This window comes from Chaetura pelagica, unplaced genomic scaffold (assembly GCF_000747805.2).
Source record: "Chaetura pelagica isolate M959 unplaced genomic scaffold, ChaPel_1.0 scaffold213, whole genome shotgun sequence".
Classification (NCBI taxonomy): domain Eukaryota; kingdom Metazoa; phylum Chordata; class Aves; order Apodiformes; family Apodidae; genus Chaetura; species Chaetura pelagica.
In genome coordinates, this window is record NW_009952597.1 from 1,435,440 (window position 1) to 1,454,422 (window position 18,983).

An 18,983-nucleotide genomic window follows, 5' to 3' on the forward strand; every position below is an offset into this window, starting at 1 on the left:
CCCTGACCCCCCGTGGCCTGGGCTGCAGCCCCGTGCACCTGTGTTATCGGAGCGGGGCTGGGCCGCAGCCCGCAACCCATCCCAAACCGGTCGGCTTTATCATGCTAATGGTGTCCTGTGTCAGTAGGCTTGCCGGTGAGGAGTCATCCTCTTGGGAGAGCTGCGCTGAGTGACTTGGGAGGGGATGACAGTAGTAGGAGGCAGTCCTTAATTATAGGCACTTCTGTTCCAGATGTTTGAAAGTGATGTAGCTACTCTGAAAATAGGCACGGGTTAAAAAGCTGTCATACTCTCTCAGACACATGCTGTCCCACTTCTGAGTCCGCATCCTTGCCATTTGCTTGTCCAGGGATGGCCTTACACCACATGTTTCTCACCCCATTGAGAGATGACAGCAGCTGAGTTTTGTACTTCCCAACTCGTGATGTTTTCAGTGCACATACTGAAAGAGCTCCTGCAGTATTAAAGTGCAAAATGTCCTTTTTATTTTTTTATTATTATTTTTTTTTAATTGAAACTCAAGGACAGTTACTTTGCATTTGAAAAAAACCCACACGAAAACACAAAAACAAAAAAGAGGAGGGATAGTTATATTAACCTACTTGGGTAACAGAGTTATTGTAACAGTATCTTCCCAGTGTGAGATTCAGAGATTTGCTGACAGGAATTGAGGGGTTTACTACAAATGATTTACAGCAAGAACCATAGACCCAGTTCTTGGCATCCTCTGCAACTTTCACAAGATGCATTCACGTCTAGTGGAATATGAGTTTGATTTTGTATTGGTAAGGAATAAATATAACTGGAAGACTTCATTAAAATTTATCTTCCTGAAGAAAACAGCACTGCAGCTGCGAGATGATAGAGTGGTGCTTTTTGAGATTGTCAGCACTGTAGGTTTTTATGAGATTGTTTTTAAATCAATGGAAAATAGTCACTTGCTTAAAGGTGCAGAGCTCAAGAAACTCGTTCAAATGGGAAGGAGTGAATCATATTGCCTGTCTGGGCTGTCTTTGGGAACAGCATGTAGGTCAGTAAAAATCTCTGACCTGGAAGTTAGAATGGGACCATATCCTTTATATGTAGTGCAAATACTAGGTTTGTATCAGAAAGTGTTTCAAAATAGCTGCATTCCTTGGGGAGGGGAGAGGGGATATTTTTACATTTTATTTTGGGAAGAGTGGAAAAGGCAAAGCATTCCTTGTTGGTAGAAGAGCTCTTCAACTTTTCCTGTATATGGAAATGCACTGCTACTGAATGTTGGCATGGACTAAAGCAAGATCGTGGAAAAAGCAATTTGCAGTTGTGATTTGCTTATATTAACACATGGAAACTTAAACCATGGCTGTCCAAGGTCAAAGGTAACTTGGGATTATGTCAGTGTTTTCACATTTATCAAAAGTCATTATTGTGCTGAGGACTGCACATATTTAATATCTTCATTTGATTGGTAGAATATGATTATTAGAAGAAGCATGAAAGTCATGCTGGTTAAAATTATGAACTGGACTTAAAGCTGATATAGTTAAAAGTTATATTTGAAATATGTTTGAGATGTAACCACAAGTTGTATTGCTTTAAAATAGCAATGCTTGATTTCTTAAAACTATTGAAAGGAGAAAAGAGGAGATGAAAAAGTCTCTCCTACTGCTTGCACTGGTGAAGTATTGTGTCAGCTTTGCTCCAAGATTCAGCACTTTCAACATATTTGTTAAACTAGTGGTGTGACAGTTCTTGCTAAGCTCTGCAAGAAGGTACTCATCTTTCATTCACTCCTGAGTTTCTGTTGGACAGCCATTCATTTCCTGTTTACTTCCAAATTCCTACCTTGTCCTGAGGTCTCCACCCTCTGCTAACATGGCCATACTTGGGTATGTTGTAATTTCAGGCTATAATGGGTGTGGATGTCTTGGAATGACATCACAGAGGTAGTTCTTTTTAGATGTATATATGGGGGTGAAAAGACTTTGATCCATCCACCCAGGATAAATTGCTATGAAAATTAGTGGAATATATGGAAGGAACTGACAGATCCAAGTTGTATATATTGAACTATGCAAATTTTAATGCTCACAGATGATCCTGAGTTTTTAAGATATTATCTTCCATCCATTTATGCTGCCTTTTATTAATACAGATCATAAAATGCAATATATTTTAAACAACTTTGTAATGATGGGTTGGTGCATCACCAGTTGCAGATGTTCAGTGCTGTCTTTATTAGAAGTCATAAATTGAAGAAAAAAACTAGGTGTCTAGCTTTTTGAAAACAAATTAATATACTTTACAAGCTAGAATTATTAAGCTGGTTAGTGTTTGAATGTCTTGGGGACAAAAACCTAGCTATAAAATAGTTAAGTGCTAGGATTAGTTTGAAGAAATTAGTAATTAGTTGGTTACTAATCTTAATTTTTCCCTAGGATACATATAAATGGCTTTATCAAATAACACATCATCAGATTACAGTTACACATCGATGTTCTCAACACACCAATTTAACCAGCTCACTAAGATACCCCCTATTTTCTTTTTTCAAGTATTCTGTCTCCATAGTAAAACTCTTAGACTTGTTAGGTTTTTTAGGAGTCTGCTCCCCTGCCTGGGAGGATGCCCCAAGAAGCCCATGTCTGTGGCTTTTAGGGCTATTGCAATTAGCTGGAGTAAGCAAGGCAGTTAAAATTCATCCTTCTGAAGATGTTGGGGTGTGTGGCAAAGGCAGCTCTTCAACAGCCTTACTTACCGAGTAAGTTGTCATCTTCTGGAAGTCAGGGGTAGTACTGGACTGAAACAACCTTGGTAAACATTGTAGGCTGATTTTGTTTTAATTAGTACCTTATTTTCAAGTGTTTGTTTGTTTTTTGGGTTGGTTTTTTTTTTTTTTAAAAAAAAGGCAGAAAACCCTAGAAAGCAAAAGAGTTAATTTCAGTCTTTAAAGAACAGATTTTTTTTTTTATTTACTTAACAGTAAATTTGGGAAAATGTTTAGTGCTGTTATGGCTGAGCTTTATGAGATTTTTTTTTTTTCCAATTTTACTCCTTTCAGCTTTTTCAATTTTTACAACATAGGAATATCTTTAACTCGGAATGTCTCTGCATCAGTTTTTACTAGAGCCAATCACTTGCCATGCCTGGAACAGAGACCGGACCCGTAAGTAACGTGGTAGTTTTCATTTTAATTTTTTTCTTTGTTGTTTGCTACTTTCTCTTTGTTGTCAGTTAGTGATCTTGTGATGTGCTGGATCACCTTTAGGAAAGATGTGGTCAAATACATAGTCCTACATGTTAAACGTTTCACTTATGGTCCAAAAAACATCTTATAAATCTGAACTTTTCTAAATCTATAACTGGATTTCTGGCATATGAGCAGATCTAGTCTTACTGGTGTTTCAGAAAGCTTTGCCTCTTGGTCTGCACCTCATCAGGATGGCCTGGCCCTTACCCTCTTTGAGCCTCTATTCCCAGACCCCAAACCAGCCCTTTCTTTTAATTGCCTAGTTTTCTAATATCATGTGGAGTGTTATGTCCCAAATCTACTGTCTTTCTGTGCAGACCATGGTATAACCATCATTATTTGAGATTATCCAGGGATGTTGACCCTTTGTTTACAAAACCCATGTAACGCTCTGAAATTCAAAGACCCAGATTTTAGTTTGGAATGTCTTTCCAAGTGAAGCATTTAGTATTTAAAAGCCTTCTGTACCATTGTTTTATTTCTTCTTCAAGAGATTGCCATTAGCCCTAATAATCACGAAGTCCACATCTACAAGAAGAGTGGGAACCAGTGGGTAAAGGCCCATGAGCTAAAGGAACACAATGGACACATCACAGGTAAGAGGAGGTTGTGCTGTGCCAGACATTCGATTTGCCTGCCCCCTCCTTCCCCCAGCTGGGAATTTGACCAGAAATTTGCAAGTGCTGAGTAAACAGATCTTTTCATAGGTTGGCATTCCCACTTTACAGAGAGCTTCGCATCATTTTTCTGGACTGCATGCAATGAATGTTTGAAGGAAAAGCCCTATTTCATTCCCAGGAATTTCAGTAGAGTAACTGAGCCTTTCTTTCTTATCTGTTGCTTATTTTTCATCCGCAACAACATCACAAGGATTAATTTTCAGTCTACTGAAGTAATCTGGTTGTGTCACAAACTCTCCTGGTGATACATGCTTCTCCCATTCCAGTGCTAGTATTAAAATTCCATTAAGTATACAGCTGCTGCCTTGGTTTGTTGTTTCCAACAGCAATAAATAGCCTTTTCTAAGGACTGTATAAACACTTGAAGTGGTCAGTCCTGGACTTGTGACAGACCATCAGTGAGCAAATTTTACTGTGGGCCCAGAGTATCTGTAGCTGCACAGTGAAAATGTTAGAAGAGCTGCCATGATGAGTCACAAGGTGTTATTTTAAAAACGTGAGTGTCCTGCTCTAGTCTCCTGTATTACTTTTTCTTTTCATGGTGATATTTTTATAAGGGCTTTCTTCTCTAAGAAAATGAAAATAATGAATACATGCAGTTGCTCAAAACAGCAATATCCTTTATTCTGTTGTTAACTCACTAATGGGCAGAAGTATCTGCCCAAGAGTGTTTTGCGGGAACTTTATCCAGTTGATCTGATTCTTGCTGTCAAAGAGCACAACTGTCTGTACTGTTTTGTGAAGAGTCACCTGGGCTGAGTTTACAAATTATGTGCTGTTCCCCAAAGATGTTTCTCTGCATTTTTCTTGTACCTGTTAGTTTTGGAAGCCAAATATTCATGGCTTGGGAAAAGAGCTCTCCCTGCTTGCCTGCATAGCGTGTACCTTTGGAATACTAAATGCTGTGGTTGTTGTGAAGAGTAGCCTTAAACTGTGGTTAGACACAGGAGATAGACTGATCAAACCACTTGCTGCCTCTGACAGGAGTGATTCAACTGCTGCCACTTCAGCTGCTGATCACAAGGGACAAGATCCCTTGCCTTCTGTGTCTTGATTCAGAGGTTTGTGGTGAGCTGCTTACAGGAAGAGCATTATTCACTCTTTTTGCTGGCTTAGTGTTCTGCTAAGCTAAAAAGCTGAATTTGCCGTGGGTCAGATGTGCAAGGGAGGTGGTGGGAGAGAGAAGTAGAGAGAGGCAGGATGGCCCCCCTTTCAAAGGCAGCACTAAATTGACTCCTGTAACCATGGTTTCAGACTACTAACTTCTTCAAAATTGAGCTTTTAAAGCATAAGCCTCGCTTTAAGTGGACCATATATGAATCCTATATTAAAATTAGTACAAATTCTTTCCTTCTATCCTTTTTTCAGTTTGTGTGCTTAAGGAATGTTTTTACTACAGAGCACAGTATGGAAAACTATTGAAATACAATTTTGTGCCAGGAGAGTTAAGGATTGCACTCTGCATCCCAACAAAGGCTGCTAAAGTAAAAGATGAAAAATGGGACTTCCCAGTTGAGAACGTCCTTCATGGCACTGGAAGGGAAAAACAGCAATCACAGGCTTACAGTTTTATTCTTTGAACGTATCATGTTTGCTTGGTAAACATTTCTTTCTCATAGCACAGCATAAAGAGGCATAGAAAAAAATGTTAGAATTGTATCAGTATATAAAGATTGATACTGTCTGACACAAAAAACCCACTATCTAAATGTCTAGATCGTCACTGTGGTCTGGCAGTAGCGTCAGAGGTTTGTGCATAGCTCTGGAACTGCTGGGTTTCAGCTGTTCAATGGGTCTCTGGCTGAAGTCGGTGGTTTGAAGCCTGGGGAGGGACGGGCCTCATCCAGCCTGCAGAGCTCCACCTGCTGTCCAGCCGGCAGAGCGGGCTTCCTCAGCAGGCAGATTGCTGCTGGAATCTGTAACATTGGGATCTGCAGTTTGATGAAAGCTAGAGCAACAGACTGATATCTCTTAAGAGTTGAAAATGGTGCCTGGAGATTAAGCGAAGAGGGGAACGCTAACGTAGCAGTGATAACTGTGCTAGAAGGCAGTGAGGTTGTCTGTGTTTTGGCTCACTGCAAAGCAAGCAGAATCAATCATGGAATCATAGAATATGCTGAGGTGTGGGAAGTTTATTAAGGTGAACCCTTAACTTGCAGGGATTGACTGGGCTCCTAAAAGCGACCGCATCGTGACGTGTGGCGCAGACCGCAACGCCTACGTCTGGAGCCAGAAGGACGGTGTCTGGAAACCAACCCTGGTCATCCTGAGGATTAATCGTGCAGCCACCTTTGTGAAATGGTCTCCCCTGGAGAACAAATTTGCTGTGGGAAGTGGAGCTCGGCTTATATCTGTGTGCTACTTTGAATCTGAAAATGACTGGTGAGCTGTTTAATTTGTACCTTTAAGGTCTGCATGAGAAAGCTAAAGCCTGGGGTTTAATGTTGGTAACTAGGTTGCTATTTTACTAATTCCTAAAATCTTCAGGAAATGTAGAGGGATAGGCCTCATCTGTTCTTTCAGGGACTTTTTACATCTTGGGGAGAAGGTTCCCTTGTTTGTTTCTTTATTTTGGTGTAGCACCTAAAGGCCTTGGACTTAGCCTGTGTGCAGGTTGCCATATATGTGTTCCTGCTGACTGCCATAAACATGTTGCTTTACTAAAAGTGCAAGAATTTCTACAGAGTAAAAATTCCTTTATCACAACTGTATGATTGGAAAAAGAGATGTTTCCTACACACACACCACCTTTCATGATGAATTAAGAAACCTTCACTTGAGTCTTTCCTTGGTATAAGTTATTTTGGGCCTTTTCTTGTCACTGAAGAGTTCAAGTCTGTCACTTCTCTCCAGGGTGGTCTATCAAAAGATTTTCAAGCTTCTTGTCTACCTCTTCTCTATTCTGTCATGTATTCTTGTCACAGTTGATAGACTTTAGCCAGGACTATGACAAATATTTCCCCCATTAACATATTTTTTTTCTCCTAGACATCTAATCTTAGTATTTCCGATTTAGATCGACCTGCATTTGTAGCTGTATGTATTGGAGCTACATTGACCATGTCATCCATGGATGAGATCAGTAGTTTATCTATTGTTTTGGGTTGGATAAACATGCATCAAAACACAGGTGTCTGTGCCTGCCCCTTCTGTGTGCACTCTTCCAGATGGGGATGGTAAACAAGGAGACTATCTGCAAAATACTTATAAAACTTGGGAATTTCATGCTTTCCAACATGCTCAGTTATTAACATTCTGTCTGCAGAAGAATCAAAATCCCATATGTTGGAGACAATTTCATGCGATCTTTAAAACTGCTTGTGCCTGATGGAAGTAAATTCAAAGAAAAAAGCTCCATCACCCCAAAGGCCATCAAGTAAATAACAGATTTCATTACTATTGTGTAAATAGATCAAACAAACTAAATCTGCTGAGACATATTTAGGCTAATACTGATGCATTCAACATCGGGGCCACTTTACACTGTGCTTCAAATAATTGAGATATAGACATTAATCATATTGACAGTTGGTTACTGTGTAATTAAACAGTAGGAAGTCGATAGGCAAGAGAAATTGCTTAAAAACTCAATTGAAGGGGCTGGAGAAGAAGAGTATTTAGTAATCTAAGAAAATAGTACTTCTTAGCACAATATCACTGCAAAGCTGAGCTCTTGTTCACCAGGCAATTATCCTGCAAAATTCACATTAAGGAGTTCAGTCCAATGCAATATAAAAATCAGTAAGAAGGGGAAAATATTCAGGTTAAGAGATCTATATTTAACCTGAATTTGTTTATAATATTTAGAATTTTAATTAATATAACCAGTTAGAGTTCATAGATTGTACAAGCAAATATGAAAGATTTGGGCACAATGTGAGTTTGTTGCAAAGCTGAAGTGTTTAGTCACTGGTAAGGGGTGATCTTTTTGAGGAGTATTTAAAGGGTTTGGGGGGAGTCTGGTAAAATTTTTTTCAGTGATTTTTTTTTTTTTTCCCCCTTTTTCATGTAGGTGGGTGAGTAAACACATTAAAAAGCCCATTCGTTCCACTGTCCTTAGCCTGGACTGGCACCCCAACAATGTTTTGCTGGCTGCTGGATCCTGTGACTTCAAGTGCAGGTGAGAGAAAATAAAGTATCTCTAAATCAGTTTGGATTACTGGGTCAAGTTAGTCAGTACCATGAGCATCTTGATCATGCATTTGCTATCAGAATAGAAGGTGGCTTATTGCATACTGTCATTGGTACCAAAATAAAATATCCAGCTTAAGAGACTTCAGTGCTGCTGCAGCCTTTGGACTGCCAACACTGATCTGTTGAGGGACACCCCTGAGTTTGATGAAGTGGTGGGTGACTTTAGTAGCAGTACACAGAAGAGTACTACTTTGCCTGCACTGAGATGTAGTTAGGCTGAAATTAGACTAGGAGGTGCTGTCTTGTAGAACACCAACACCTCTAGTTGGAGTTTGAAAAGCAACATCCTAATGGTTTAGTTCCAAAATTCAGAGCCACTTCCAAAGGTGGTATCTCATTTGTCTCTTCTTCTTTGCCTGTGCCAGACTTGATGTTCTTGCAGCCCTGTGGTGAGCAGGGTCAAGGAATTGATCCACCTGAAACTCAGTGCAATAAAACACTTTTTTTAAGTGTGTGGGTTTTTTTTTTAAAAAAAAGAAGGATGGTAAAAACAGATTGGCATGTGAGTTGGATGGTGTGAACTGGTTGTGAAATTACAGCATGAGGGATGGGTCCTTCAGGTTGCTCTATGCTGAGTGATCAGGGTCATTGCAATGAAGTCTGCATGGGGAACTGCAGTGTGCTTGACCTTAGTTCATATTTTACTTAATCACTTATACCTTGAATAATAATGAAAGCTCCTTTGCTTCCATTCTTTATGTAATAGGGTAATTTTTAAGCTTCTAAGTGTGTACTAAAAATGGCAAAGAAGGAGTGGGAGGGGGGGGATGGAACCAACAATTACATTCCTTATTTCAGAATTAAATCTAGGCATCTAAATTCAATCCTTTGATACCTTTTTATGCAAGGAGGGATGTTAAATGAAAGCTGGAAAGAGGAGAGTTGTCTCTTTTCTGCCTTACCTCCCTTTTTAATTAGATAAGCTATACATGCTCACTTTCTTTCACCAAAAAATGTGTAAAACATTCTCATTCATCTTCCAGAACCAGCTGCTTTTCACACGTGGACACTTTTCCTATATGTTCACAAAGCATCTCAGGACTCTGACATTAGGTCAGCTGATAAATCTCTATCTCTTACTTGGGACTTCAGCTACAGGCTTTGTCTGGTGTTTGCCATGTACATTGCATCCCTGATTATCTTCCCTTTCCTGTTTTGGCTGGGAAGTTAGATGTGAATTCTTTTCTGTTCAGTATAGGTTTGGAGTTTTATTTGGATTTTTTTGTATGTTTGTTTTGTTTAGTCTTTTCCATCAGAAAACTCATTCTGTCCTTTACTTTCCTGCTCCTAAAATGGGGTGTATTTTGGAAAAAAAAACCAAATCAATTAGATCTTGGTTTACAGCATTTAGGAAACTTTCTGCTCTTGCTTAAACACTTTACTTCAGGATGAATCATTTAATAATTTTGCTGCTTTTATCATAGAAACATTAAAGGAAGAAAGGAAAAATAGTGGAGATTGGTACTGAGTTTATGTCTCTGTTTCTTACTCAAAACCATGATTATCTTTGGTAAATGATGCATACACATCTCTAGAATTCCAGTTCTAGGGCATGTTCAGTCACATATTCAAGGTGATAAAAATACCTGGGCCTGAAGTAAGCATCTGTTCTGGTGGTTCTGAAGACAATCATGAAATGGATCTGCCAGAGCCAATGCCAACTAATAAGCAGCCAAGTGGGAGACATTTTGGAAGAAGAATGGAGTGCAGAAGAGGCTCCCAAGTTCCTAGGTGTTCATTCATTCAGCAGAGGTTGTTTGGTGGCTGGCTGAGATGAGCTCCTCTTACATTTTTATTTAAAAAACCCCACATATATAGCCAACAGCCCTGCATAGGTGTGAATTTTGTATTCTGGCTGGAAAAATGTTAATGTGGGAATGAGCAGAATTTCCTAATATTATTTGAAGGCTAGGGCTTTCAAGCTGAGATGGTTTTAAAAGAGAAGGAGACTTTAGTAAGGGAGAAGACTTTTTTTTATTTTGACTTACAGTTATCTTCAAGGTCTTCCATTACTTAGGAATGATTTTTCTGCCTTGTGTCAAAGGCTGTTGCTTTAAACATCTTGTCCTATTTCCATACATTAAGAGAACTGTCCTTTTAGATGTCTCTATAAGATTAAGTTTGGTGAAGGATTATCATTAGGTTACATTTCAACTGATAGAGCTGAATATAAATTCAGATTTAATTCTCTGAAAATCTGTACCTAATAGAGCTGCAGTTAAACCCTTCTTGTTCCAAATGATCAGCTTTATTTGAGTAAGCTGAATATAGGTACCTTTTGAAGTGCATCCCCCAGATGTGTAGAAGATTTAAAACATGGGGAGGGGGGAAGCAATGTTTCCTTCCACTCTCTATAGAAGAATTCCTTTGCAACCAGGAATACTTGATAATGGTTTTCCTTTTCTACTGAAACATTTCTCTGGTAGTAGTATGGTGTAGCTCACTTGCTCCTCCTGTTCCATGGACTCTTAATCCTATGTTTGTGACGTCCCAGTGACTTCCATGGTAACAGTCAAGAACACCATATTGTGGCACGTCTGAATCATGCAGAAGGAATTTGATGAAAGGGGGAGGCTTTCTATTTAAACATATCTTGAAAATTGTAGTGCTAGAGGAAGAAAAAACCCAGCCTGTTAAAACAGTGTGGTATTTCAGGTTTTCAGTAATGAGCCAAAATAAGGTGGCTCAAAGCTCCTTTGGTGGCATTTGAACATTGGTTTTCTTGCCTTGAAATCCTGCTAAAAAAGTCAATGTTCTTAAAAAGTGGGTAATTTTGTAGGTGTTTGTATTAGCTTCTAATTATACGGTGCAATTTGTGCAGTCTTTTTCCTAACTGAACAGTTGCCTCTGAGAGTTGTTAGCACTGCAAAAGGATGAAAGGGAAATCTTAGCCCAGTGGAAAATGCAATGACAATGTATGGTTTTATGTCATCTTTAGGAAATAATAGGAAAGAGTTGCAAGAACAGCATTTATGAGAAAGTTCTGGGCATTCCCCTTTGTACCATTGCATTCCCTCTGTGTACTGACACTTCCCAGCCACTCGTGGCTTGTGGTTTAAAGATACTATGGTATTTTATTTTGGTAGAATTAAAGCATCTTTTTGCTTCTCGTGTGAAATGTCCCCCAGCTCCCTGGAGGTTTTTGTTCATGTCTTTGTTCATACTGAAATCTTTTATTTGCAGGGTGTTTTCTGCTTACATTAAGGAAGTGGATGAAAAACCAGCCAGTACACCATGGGGCTCCAAAATGCCTTTTGGGCAGCTGATGTCAGAATTTGGGGGTGCTGGAAGTGGAGGATGGGTGCACAGTGTCAGTTTTTCTGCCAGTGGCAACCGCCTGGCCTGGGTCAGTCACGACAGTACAGTGTCAGTTGCTGATGCTTCAAAGAATATGATGTAAGTATGTTCCTTCTGTCAGTTCTTGGCTGTTTGACACTAGAAGGAAGCAGTGTGTGGAATGTTGTGCTTGCAGCAGCAAGAGGAAAGCTCTTCACTGCTGTTTTGACCATTTTGCTGTAGGTCCCAGGAGGCTCTTTGAGACCTATATAAATAAGACAGATTCTTTGAATTTTAGATGATATAAATTACATTTCTTATAGGAATTCTTATAAAAGGGTACATTCTTTCACTTTGAGTGGGGAGGTGGAGCATTTGAAAAAGAAGTCTTCCACTCTTGTGACTGGGGAAACAATATTTCTGTGTAATGGATCCAAGAGACCTGCAGAAATATGTTCACTCCAGACCTGCTGAGGCTCTTTCCCCACACAGAATCTGCAAACAAGTTGTTCATTTCATGATATGTTAACTCAATCACTGTGCTTCAGACCCTACTGCTACAGGGTTCCACACCTTCCAATCCAGCAAGGGTTTTAAAAACAATTCCTCCTCCTGCTCTTCATTTGAACTGAATAACTTTTCAGTGTTCATGGCTTTCTAACCAAGAAGGAAGATCATTCCCAGATGTTTTGACAGCTGAGATCTCTGGTGGATCATCCAGGTGTTGCTGTGCTTCACTTTAATTATGGTTCTGAAGGTTACAGCTGTCTGGCTGGGGGTATCATGAAGTGTTAGAGAATTCTTTTCTCACTTGTTACAAAATCACAGAACTTGACTTAATTTGGTTTTTCGCCTTGAAAAGATGATGCCAAGTACTAAAACTTCCAGGTGTTTTTTATAAGCAAATTAAATTAGTAGCTTCATCAATTCAAACCTCTTTTGGTGGTATCCTCTTAAAACTCTTTCCACTGTTTACAGACAACACTAGATAACTTCAGCCTTTCACCTGGAATACTTGAGGTTTGTTTTAGCTCTTCCAGGACACTTCCATTGGGTTAAAGCTTTTTATTACAAATTACAACCTTCTGGTGTTGCCTCAGGACAACTGAGCTACACTGATTTCTTTGCTAATCATCCTTGTGTGGGAATGGTCTCTATGTTTTGTTGCAGCCAAAGCTGAGAGGTTCCAATGAAGCCCTCTAACAAATGTTCTTGTGTTCAGGGTTTCGCAGCTGAAAACAGAGTTCCTCCCACTCCTGAGCGTGTCGTTTGTCTCCGAGAACAGTGTGGTGGCAGCTGTAAGTGTCTATTATTTTCTCCTTGTAGAGTGTTTTAGTGTTTTGGAAAGGCAGAAACATGATGCATTGTGAAGTTAAGTCACAAGCAACCTCTTCCGGAGCGGCTGCCTTTGCCTTTCTGCCGTTAGCGGCAGCAGGATAAAGACATGGTGGTTGTGCTCTGTTTCTTGACATGCTTTCCTGACCTCTGGTTGCAGGGCCACGACTGCTGCCCCATGCTCTTTAACTGTGATGACCGTGGCTTGCTGACCTTTGTTTCCAAACTAGACATTCCAAAACAGAGCATCCAGCGCAACATTTCCGCCATGGAGCGCTTCCGGAACATGGATAAAAGAGCCACTACAGAAGATCGTAACACTACCCTGGAGACACTGCACCAAAACAGTATAACGTGAGTGTCTTGGCCACCAGGAGGAGGGGAAGGAACTCTCTCCACATCCCTTTGGTTTCCCAGGTTGGACTGCAAACTTGTGAGAAAGGAAGTCCCACAACTTCCCTGGTTTGCAGGGAGGTTGTGGAAGCACTGTCCCTGGAAGTGTTCAAGGCCAGGTTGGATTGAGCTCTGAGCAACCTGGTCTAGTGGGAGGTGCCCCTGCCCATGCAGAGTGGTTGGAATTGGGTGATCTTTAAGGTCCCTTTCAACCCAAACCAGTCTGTGATTCAGTGAGAGCTCAGACATGCTGTACCAGATGGGTGTAGCTGGCATCTCATTTCCATTTTTGCCTTTCACTAACAGCTGTCTCTTTCTGGGACCCCTGTGGAGGTTGGTGAAGTTAATCTTTAACATGGCATGCAGGCTCCTGCTGTTTGCTCATGTTTAAAGTGTTCTGTAGCTTGAACACGTTTTATCTTATCTAATATGCAGATAGTTCACAGGAGGTTGGTAGCACTGAGCAAAATCTGGGTGGCAAAATTCACCTGAAACAGGAATTCACGTGCCAGCTTCCTATTTCAGGTGTTCCTTCTGTGTGTATTTAATCATGAAAAGGATTGATTCAGGTGAATCTAGCAAAATATCCATGCATTCTTAAAAACTGTGAGCCCTCAGGTTGCTAATATTTCTGGAGCAATTTTTCTTTATCCAAGTAGACTGTTTATGCTACAGCCACCAAGTAGTAAAAGAGCTCTCAGCATCCTTTTTCATCTCTTATATTTCTGAAGCATTGTACCAAAAATCTAGTATGAGCTTTGCTATACTCGTATCTCTCTTTGAGAAAGCAGGAGTTGATTTCAATCCAAATTTCCCAGCTTTTTGGCTCTCTGGAATGGGTGTCTTACAGCTCCCCCCCCTCTCTGTTTTCAGCCAAGTGTCTATTTATGAGATAGACAAACGAGATTGTCGTAAATTCTGCACCACTGGCATTGATGGAGCAATGACCATCTGGGATTTCAAGGTATGCTTCTCCTACCAAGTTGATGTGAACTGGGTGGGTGGTGGTTGGGCTCTGCTATCAGCTGCTGGGGCTCAGCCCTCATGCAGGGTTTTTTTAGCAATAGGAAATCCAGACTGGAATGTTCAAGACTGTTAGTGAACTCTGTAAAGAAGACACATCCAAGATTCAGCATAAATGCAGACAGATTTTGTTTAGCAGATGGTACTAATCCAGACTTAATTTTTTAATGCAATTGCTTCGTATCCATATAGGAATCCTACTGATTCTTTGCTTTTCCAACCTCAACCTCAGCCACAATCAGGCTGGAAATATCATTGGTATGACAAGCCCTGCTGCCTTTTCTTGCTCCCATCCCTTTGGACTCTGCTCACTGCCTTTCTGCAAAACATGCCCTCTCATAATTAACTTACCAAAGGAGTAAGAAGTTACCTCAAACAGTTAGAAAACACAGGGAGCACTGGATTGAAATTCCTACAAGGATTTAATAACACAAGTGCTTGATTTCCTGAGGACTGGCCAGGAGAGCTCTCTGCTGGCCTCCCCAGGCTGCTGGGAACTGTGCAGTCTCTCTTTGGGAAAAAGAAGTTTGTCTTTATTCTGTATAGCTCTGGTGAGGACAGGAGGCAAATAAGAAATAGAAGTGATTTGTAAGCTTTAATGCACTTTCAGGGAAGGGGGATAGACTCATTGATCTATATATACATGGGTTAGAAATTAATTTTTGCAATGGTCTCTGCCTCTTGAATATGAGCCTAATCTCAGGTATTCAGAGTTTTTACTCTTTTTTTGTCTTAACATCACCATTTATAGTGAAATATTTTACAGAGGATCCTGTATCAGGTTGTAATTAAGATTTTTCTCTCTTTCAAGACCCTAGAGTCCTCTATTCAAGGTCTACGAATCATGTAAAGATGGATTTCTGGGATCTAGCAGGACAAACTGCTTGACAGAATGCAGCTCCCACATCTGCACAGACCCCAAAAGGGAGGGAGAAGGTGGAATATTTGGAAACACTGAGAAAATACAGCTTGGCAGATTTTCTTTTGAATCTAAATTTGGTGAATTGTGTTGGTTTCAAAACCAGCTGTGATTGTTTTGGTTTTTTTATTATTATTATGGTTTTTTTTGGTTGGTTGTTTCATTCCATTCTTTACCAAAGCTGCTCCTTAAGTAGTTTATTGCAGGAAGTCATGAATCACTAACTTAAAAGGGGAATTTTATGTAAATTGTCTGCTAGAAATAATAATAATAATTAAAAAAAAAAAAAGAAAAACCAATTATTTGCTTTGGTGCTCATTAACAGTGATTTTAAAAAGGGATTTAAGGGAATTAACTTTGAGAGAGAGGGTGTGAAAACCCAGCACTGGTATTTTATGGCCTTAAAACAGAAAGAGAGGAAGAGTTCATCTTAACTGAAAGTTTCTTGAAGTTGGCAAATAAAGACCTGGAATCCTGAAGATCTGGATGTGAAGAGCTGAGCTTCTTTCAGGGGAATTATTCCCTTGAGGTGATGATTTTTGAGGAACTGCTGGGTCCTCGTTCTGTCTGCCTTGCTTTTGATCCAGCAATAACAGCAAATTAACTAAAATGTCATTATTATTATTATTATTATTATTATTATTATTATTATTATTATTATTATTATTGTCCCTTGAGTGGGTCATAGTTTTCCAGCAGGGAACAACCAGAATTCTCTGTAGTTACCTTTTAGGATTAGTACAAAGACTTCTCACAGTGCAGTGCTTGGGGCACAGGGTGGAAGGGCTGGGATGTAGAAAACCAGGCAAAAATCTGTTGAGCCAGATCTTAGGAGGACAAATTGAAAGCAAATCACTTTGGAAGGCTCTGAAGCTGCACAGGCCTGCCTGTCATGTTAGAGCTGAGTGCTCAGCCCATAAAATCCTGTGTTTATAATGACTGGTGGAGAAATGAAGCACACTTGACAGAGGTGTCAGTGTGGGTTGGCTTCTGTGCAGAGCCTTTGTCACCAGGTGACTATCTTTTGAAGTTCAGTTGTGGCCCCAGTAGCTCACTGAGGCATTTGTACCTCATTTATTTTATTCACATGGTCTAGTTCAGATTAACTGTGTTGCTGCCTTGGGGCAGGCTGTGCTCTGGTGGGGATTATCTGGCTCACAGCCTTGCTTTGCAAGGTTAAAACTTGGTAATTTCTGTTGAAAATGCGGAAGTGTCTTAAAAAAAACCACCCAGTGACTAAATTTACCACTTCCTCTGGAACCAGAGTTTCTTCATACCCTGCTTGTTTCACAGCTTTGAGTGAAAAGGAGGGTGGAAGATAAGCCCACAAAGCTGACAACTGCTGCTCTTCTGCTGCAAGTCAACTGTGTCCATTGCAGAGCTGGGTCATCTTCAGGTGCAAGGTTGGTTTCATGCAGAGAATTGACAGTTTTTCCACTTCTTTCAAGTTTTCTTGTGTCTCCCACCTTCCTCCCCTGCCAGTCAAGCATAGCTTTGCAATTTCCTCTTCCTTATAAACAGAAAATAATGATTAACCTCTACCCATCTAGCACTCAAGTGGCCTGTTGTGCATAAGGACTTGTGGTGGGCTGATCACCTGGGATACAATGCTCAGGGCACTGAGTGTCTTCTGGATCAAGGTGACCCCACCAGCCTTGGCAGAACAAAATTGTTTCTTTCCAAAAAGCATTAAAAAGTTGTTATTCTAAAATATATGCCCCAAAGAATATAAAAGGGTCGGGAAAAAATTACCTCATGAGAGAATGGAGGAAAGGAATCTCTGAATTTTGACACCGTGTTCTTTTTCTGTGTGGAAGAGCTGGAGAAGGTAAAAGCTGAGAAACTGAGGTCTGAGGAAACTGCTGTAGGTTCCTGTCTGAGAGAAATAGCATGTGCTAGAAGTCCAAGATTAAAACCAGATTGGAGATATTTACATTAGAAAAGGACTGAGCAAGGGGAATATAAACAAACTGTCACTCGAGCCATAATTCAAGTGAAAACAGCCCCGTGTGCAGGGCCAGGAGGGCTCTGCACCTTGTGGGAGATGGTGGCTCTCTGGGTGTCCAGGCCCTTGCTCTGCTCCCTGAGGACATTCTGCTGCCTTCCCACCTCAGGTGTCTGAGCCACAGGGAGGGCAGGTGTTTGTTTTACCTCTAGATTTCCTCTGTTGCCTCCCCTGTCTGTAACACCATCTTTTGTGTCCAACTGGGTGAGGATTTGCTGGCATCTTTAGCTGACCCCAGCACCAGGCTCCTCAGCCTGTGCACCTGATGAGAGCAACTTTGAAAGCAAATGCTTACGGTTGCAGCCTTAATGAGAGGAGAGCTGCTGGCTGCATGTGCTTGATGTTCCACAGGGTGTTGGGGTGAAGAAATGGGGCTCTATATGTGAGCAGGGATGGCAGGGACTGTTCTCAGGAACCTGCCTGAAAAAATCCCTGGGCTCTAAATGAAAAGAAGTTGCAGAATCAGTGCTGCTTTTCACCCCCTCTGCCCCACCTCCAAAAAAAAACCCAGCAAAAAAAAATGTTCTGGTGTCCTGAACACCTGTGCAGTGGGATATTTCCTCCAGAACCTTCCTGCAGAGGCCCCAGGCATTACAAGACAAGCTGCTGTGAGCACAGGAGGATCTTTCCACTTAAGAAAACAGAAGCAAAAGCAGGTAAAGGACTTAGTCAAACCTCAAGTTGGATCTGGCAAGCAGGGCTGAGCCTTCATTCCTGACCTCCACAGCACTGGTTTTTTCCTCCATGGGCTGTTGAGGCCAAGAGAAACCCAAGCAGTGTTCAAAACCAGTGCAGCCTCAGTGGATGCAGCTCACTGCTTCCAAGGGGGACTTTTCCCACTCTAGGGATTCACTTCTGACCAGAGATGCAGAGACCCACCAGCCTGCAGGGACATCTCAGGATCTCCACATCTGCTGGGATGGTGGCAACAGGCATAAGGGGAAGCAGGGCAAAGGGAGGGATGTGCTGCCTGCTCAGTGCCACCTGCAGAGCCTTTATTAACAGCTCACCCCTCACTTGGGGCATTAATTCTGCAGCTGGAGGTTTTTAGATCTGCATCCAGCAGCTGAGAAGCCCTGTGAGGCCCCTGCCCTCCCTGTACCAGACCCCCCATGTGCTGCTCTTCCACTTCTGTGAGGTGATGGAGAGAGAAGAGGTGAGTGCATCCCTCCAGGCAGGACTCCACAGCCAGCCTGCAGTAAGGGAGTGAGGAGCTGAAGCCCATCTCTCCTTCCCAGCACTATCAGCAGGATCTGAGCTCCTGGGAGTTAACCTGCCTGGCTAGGAACGGGATAAAAATTGGTTCCTCATGTCTGTAAGTGGGGTTACACGTGGTGTGTTGGGGAGCAGAGTGTGGGTCCGGGCAGCCTGGGCTTGGATCCTGCTGGGCTCAGTGGGGGGCAGGAACCAGCAGCAGCTGCTGCTCAGGATGGCCAGATCCCGGCTCCACGGGGTGAGCTCCAAGCTGTGCCTCTCCCGGGCTGTGGGAGGCGATGCCGACACGTCTCGCCCCGGGTGGGCTTCACCTGCTGCGGAGCAGCCGGCAGGGCCCCCTGCCACGTCTGTGCTTCCCAAACACATCGGGGACTGGGGAACCAAGCAACCCTCTCCCTGCTGGAGGGGTTGGACGGGGCTCTTTCTCCTCCACTCTCCTGGCCACGTCCTTCCTTGGAGCATCCCGGGGCGAGCTGCCCCGCATCCCACGGGAGCATCCCGGGGCGAGCTGCCCCGCATCCCACGGGAGCATCCCGGGGTGCCCCGTCCCCGTGGGGCGATGGCGGAGCGGCCTGGCAGGCAGGGCAGGGCAGGGCAGGGAACCGAGCTGCTCCGCGCTCCCCCAACGCCCACGTAAGGAAGTGGTTGCATTTCTCGGAGAGGAAAAGGGAAGTGGGGCTGCCTGTGCGGGGCAGGCAGCAGCTCCCCCCG

The 18,983-nt window shown here is 42.0% G+C and overlaps 1 protein-coding gene across 1 annotated transcript; it reads left to right on the forward strand.

Annotated features, from left to right (window-relative positions):
- Positions 1 to 3,064: 3,064 nt before the first annotated feature.
- Positions 3,065 to 15,348, forward strand: ARPC1A (actin related protein 2/3 complex, subunit 1A, 41kDa). Its single transcript, XM_009993696.1, has 9 exons — positions 3,065 to 3,148; positions 3,724 to 3,828; positions 6,072 to 6,294; positions 7,925 to 8,032; positions 11,290 to 11,502; positions 12,605 to 12,680; positions 12,878 to 13,071; positions 13,984 to 14,074; positions 14,945 to 15,348. Exons 1-9 carry the CDS (start codon positions 3,085 to 3,087, stop codon positions 14,981 to 14,983), a joined length of 1,113 nt encoding a protein of 370 aa, XP_009991998.1. The 5' UTR covers positions 3,065 to 3,084; the 3' UTR covers positions 14,984 to 15,348.
- Positions 15,349 to 18,983: the final 3,635 nt, after the last annotated feature.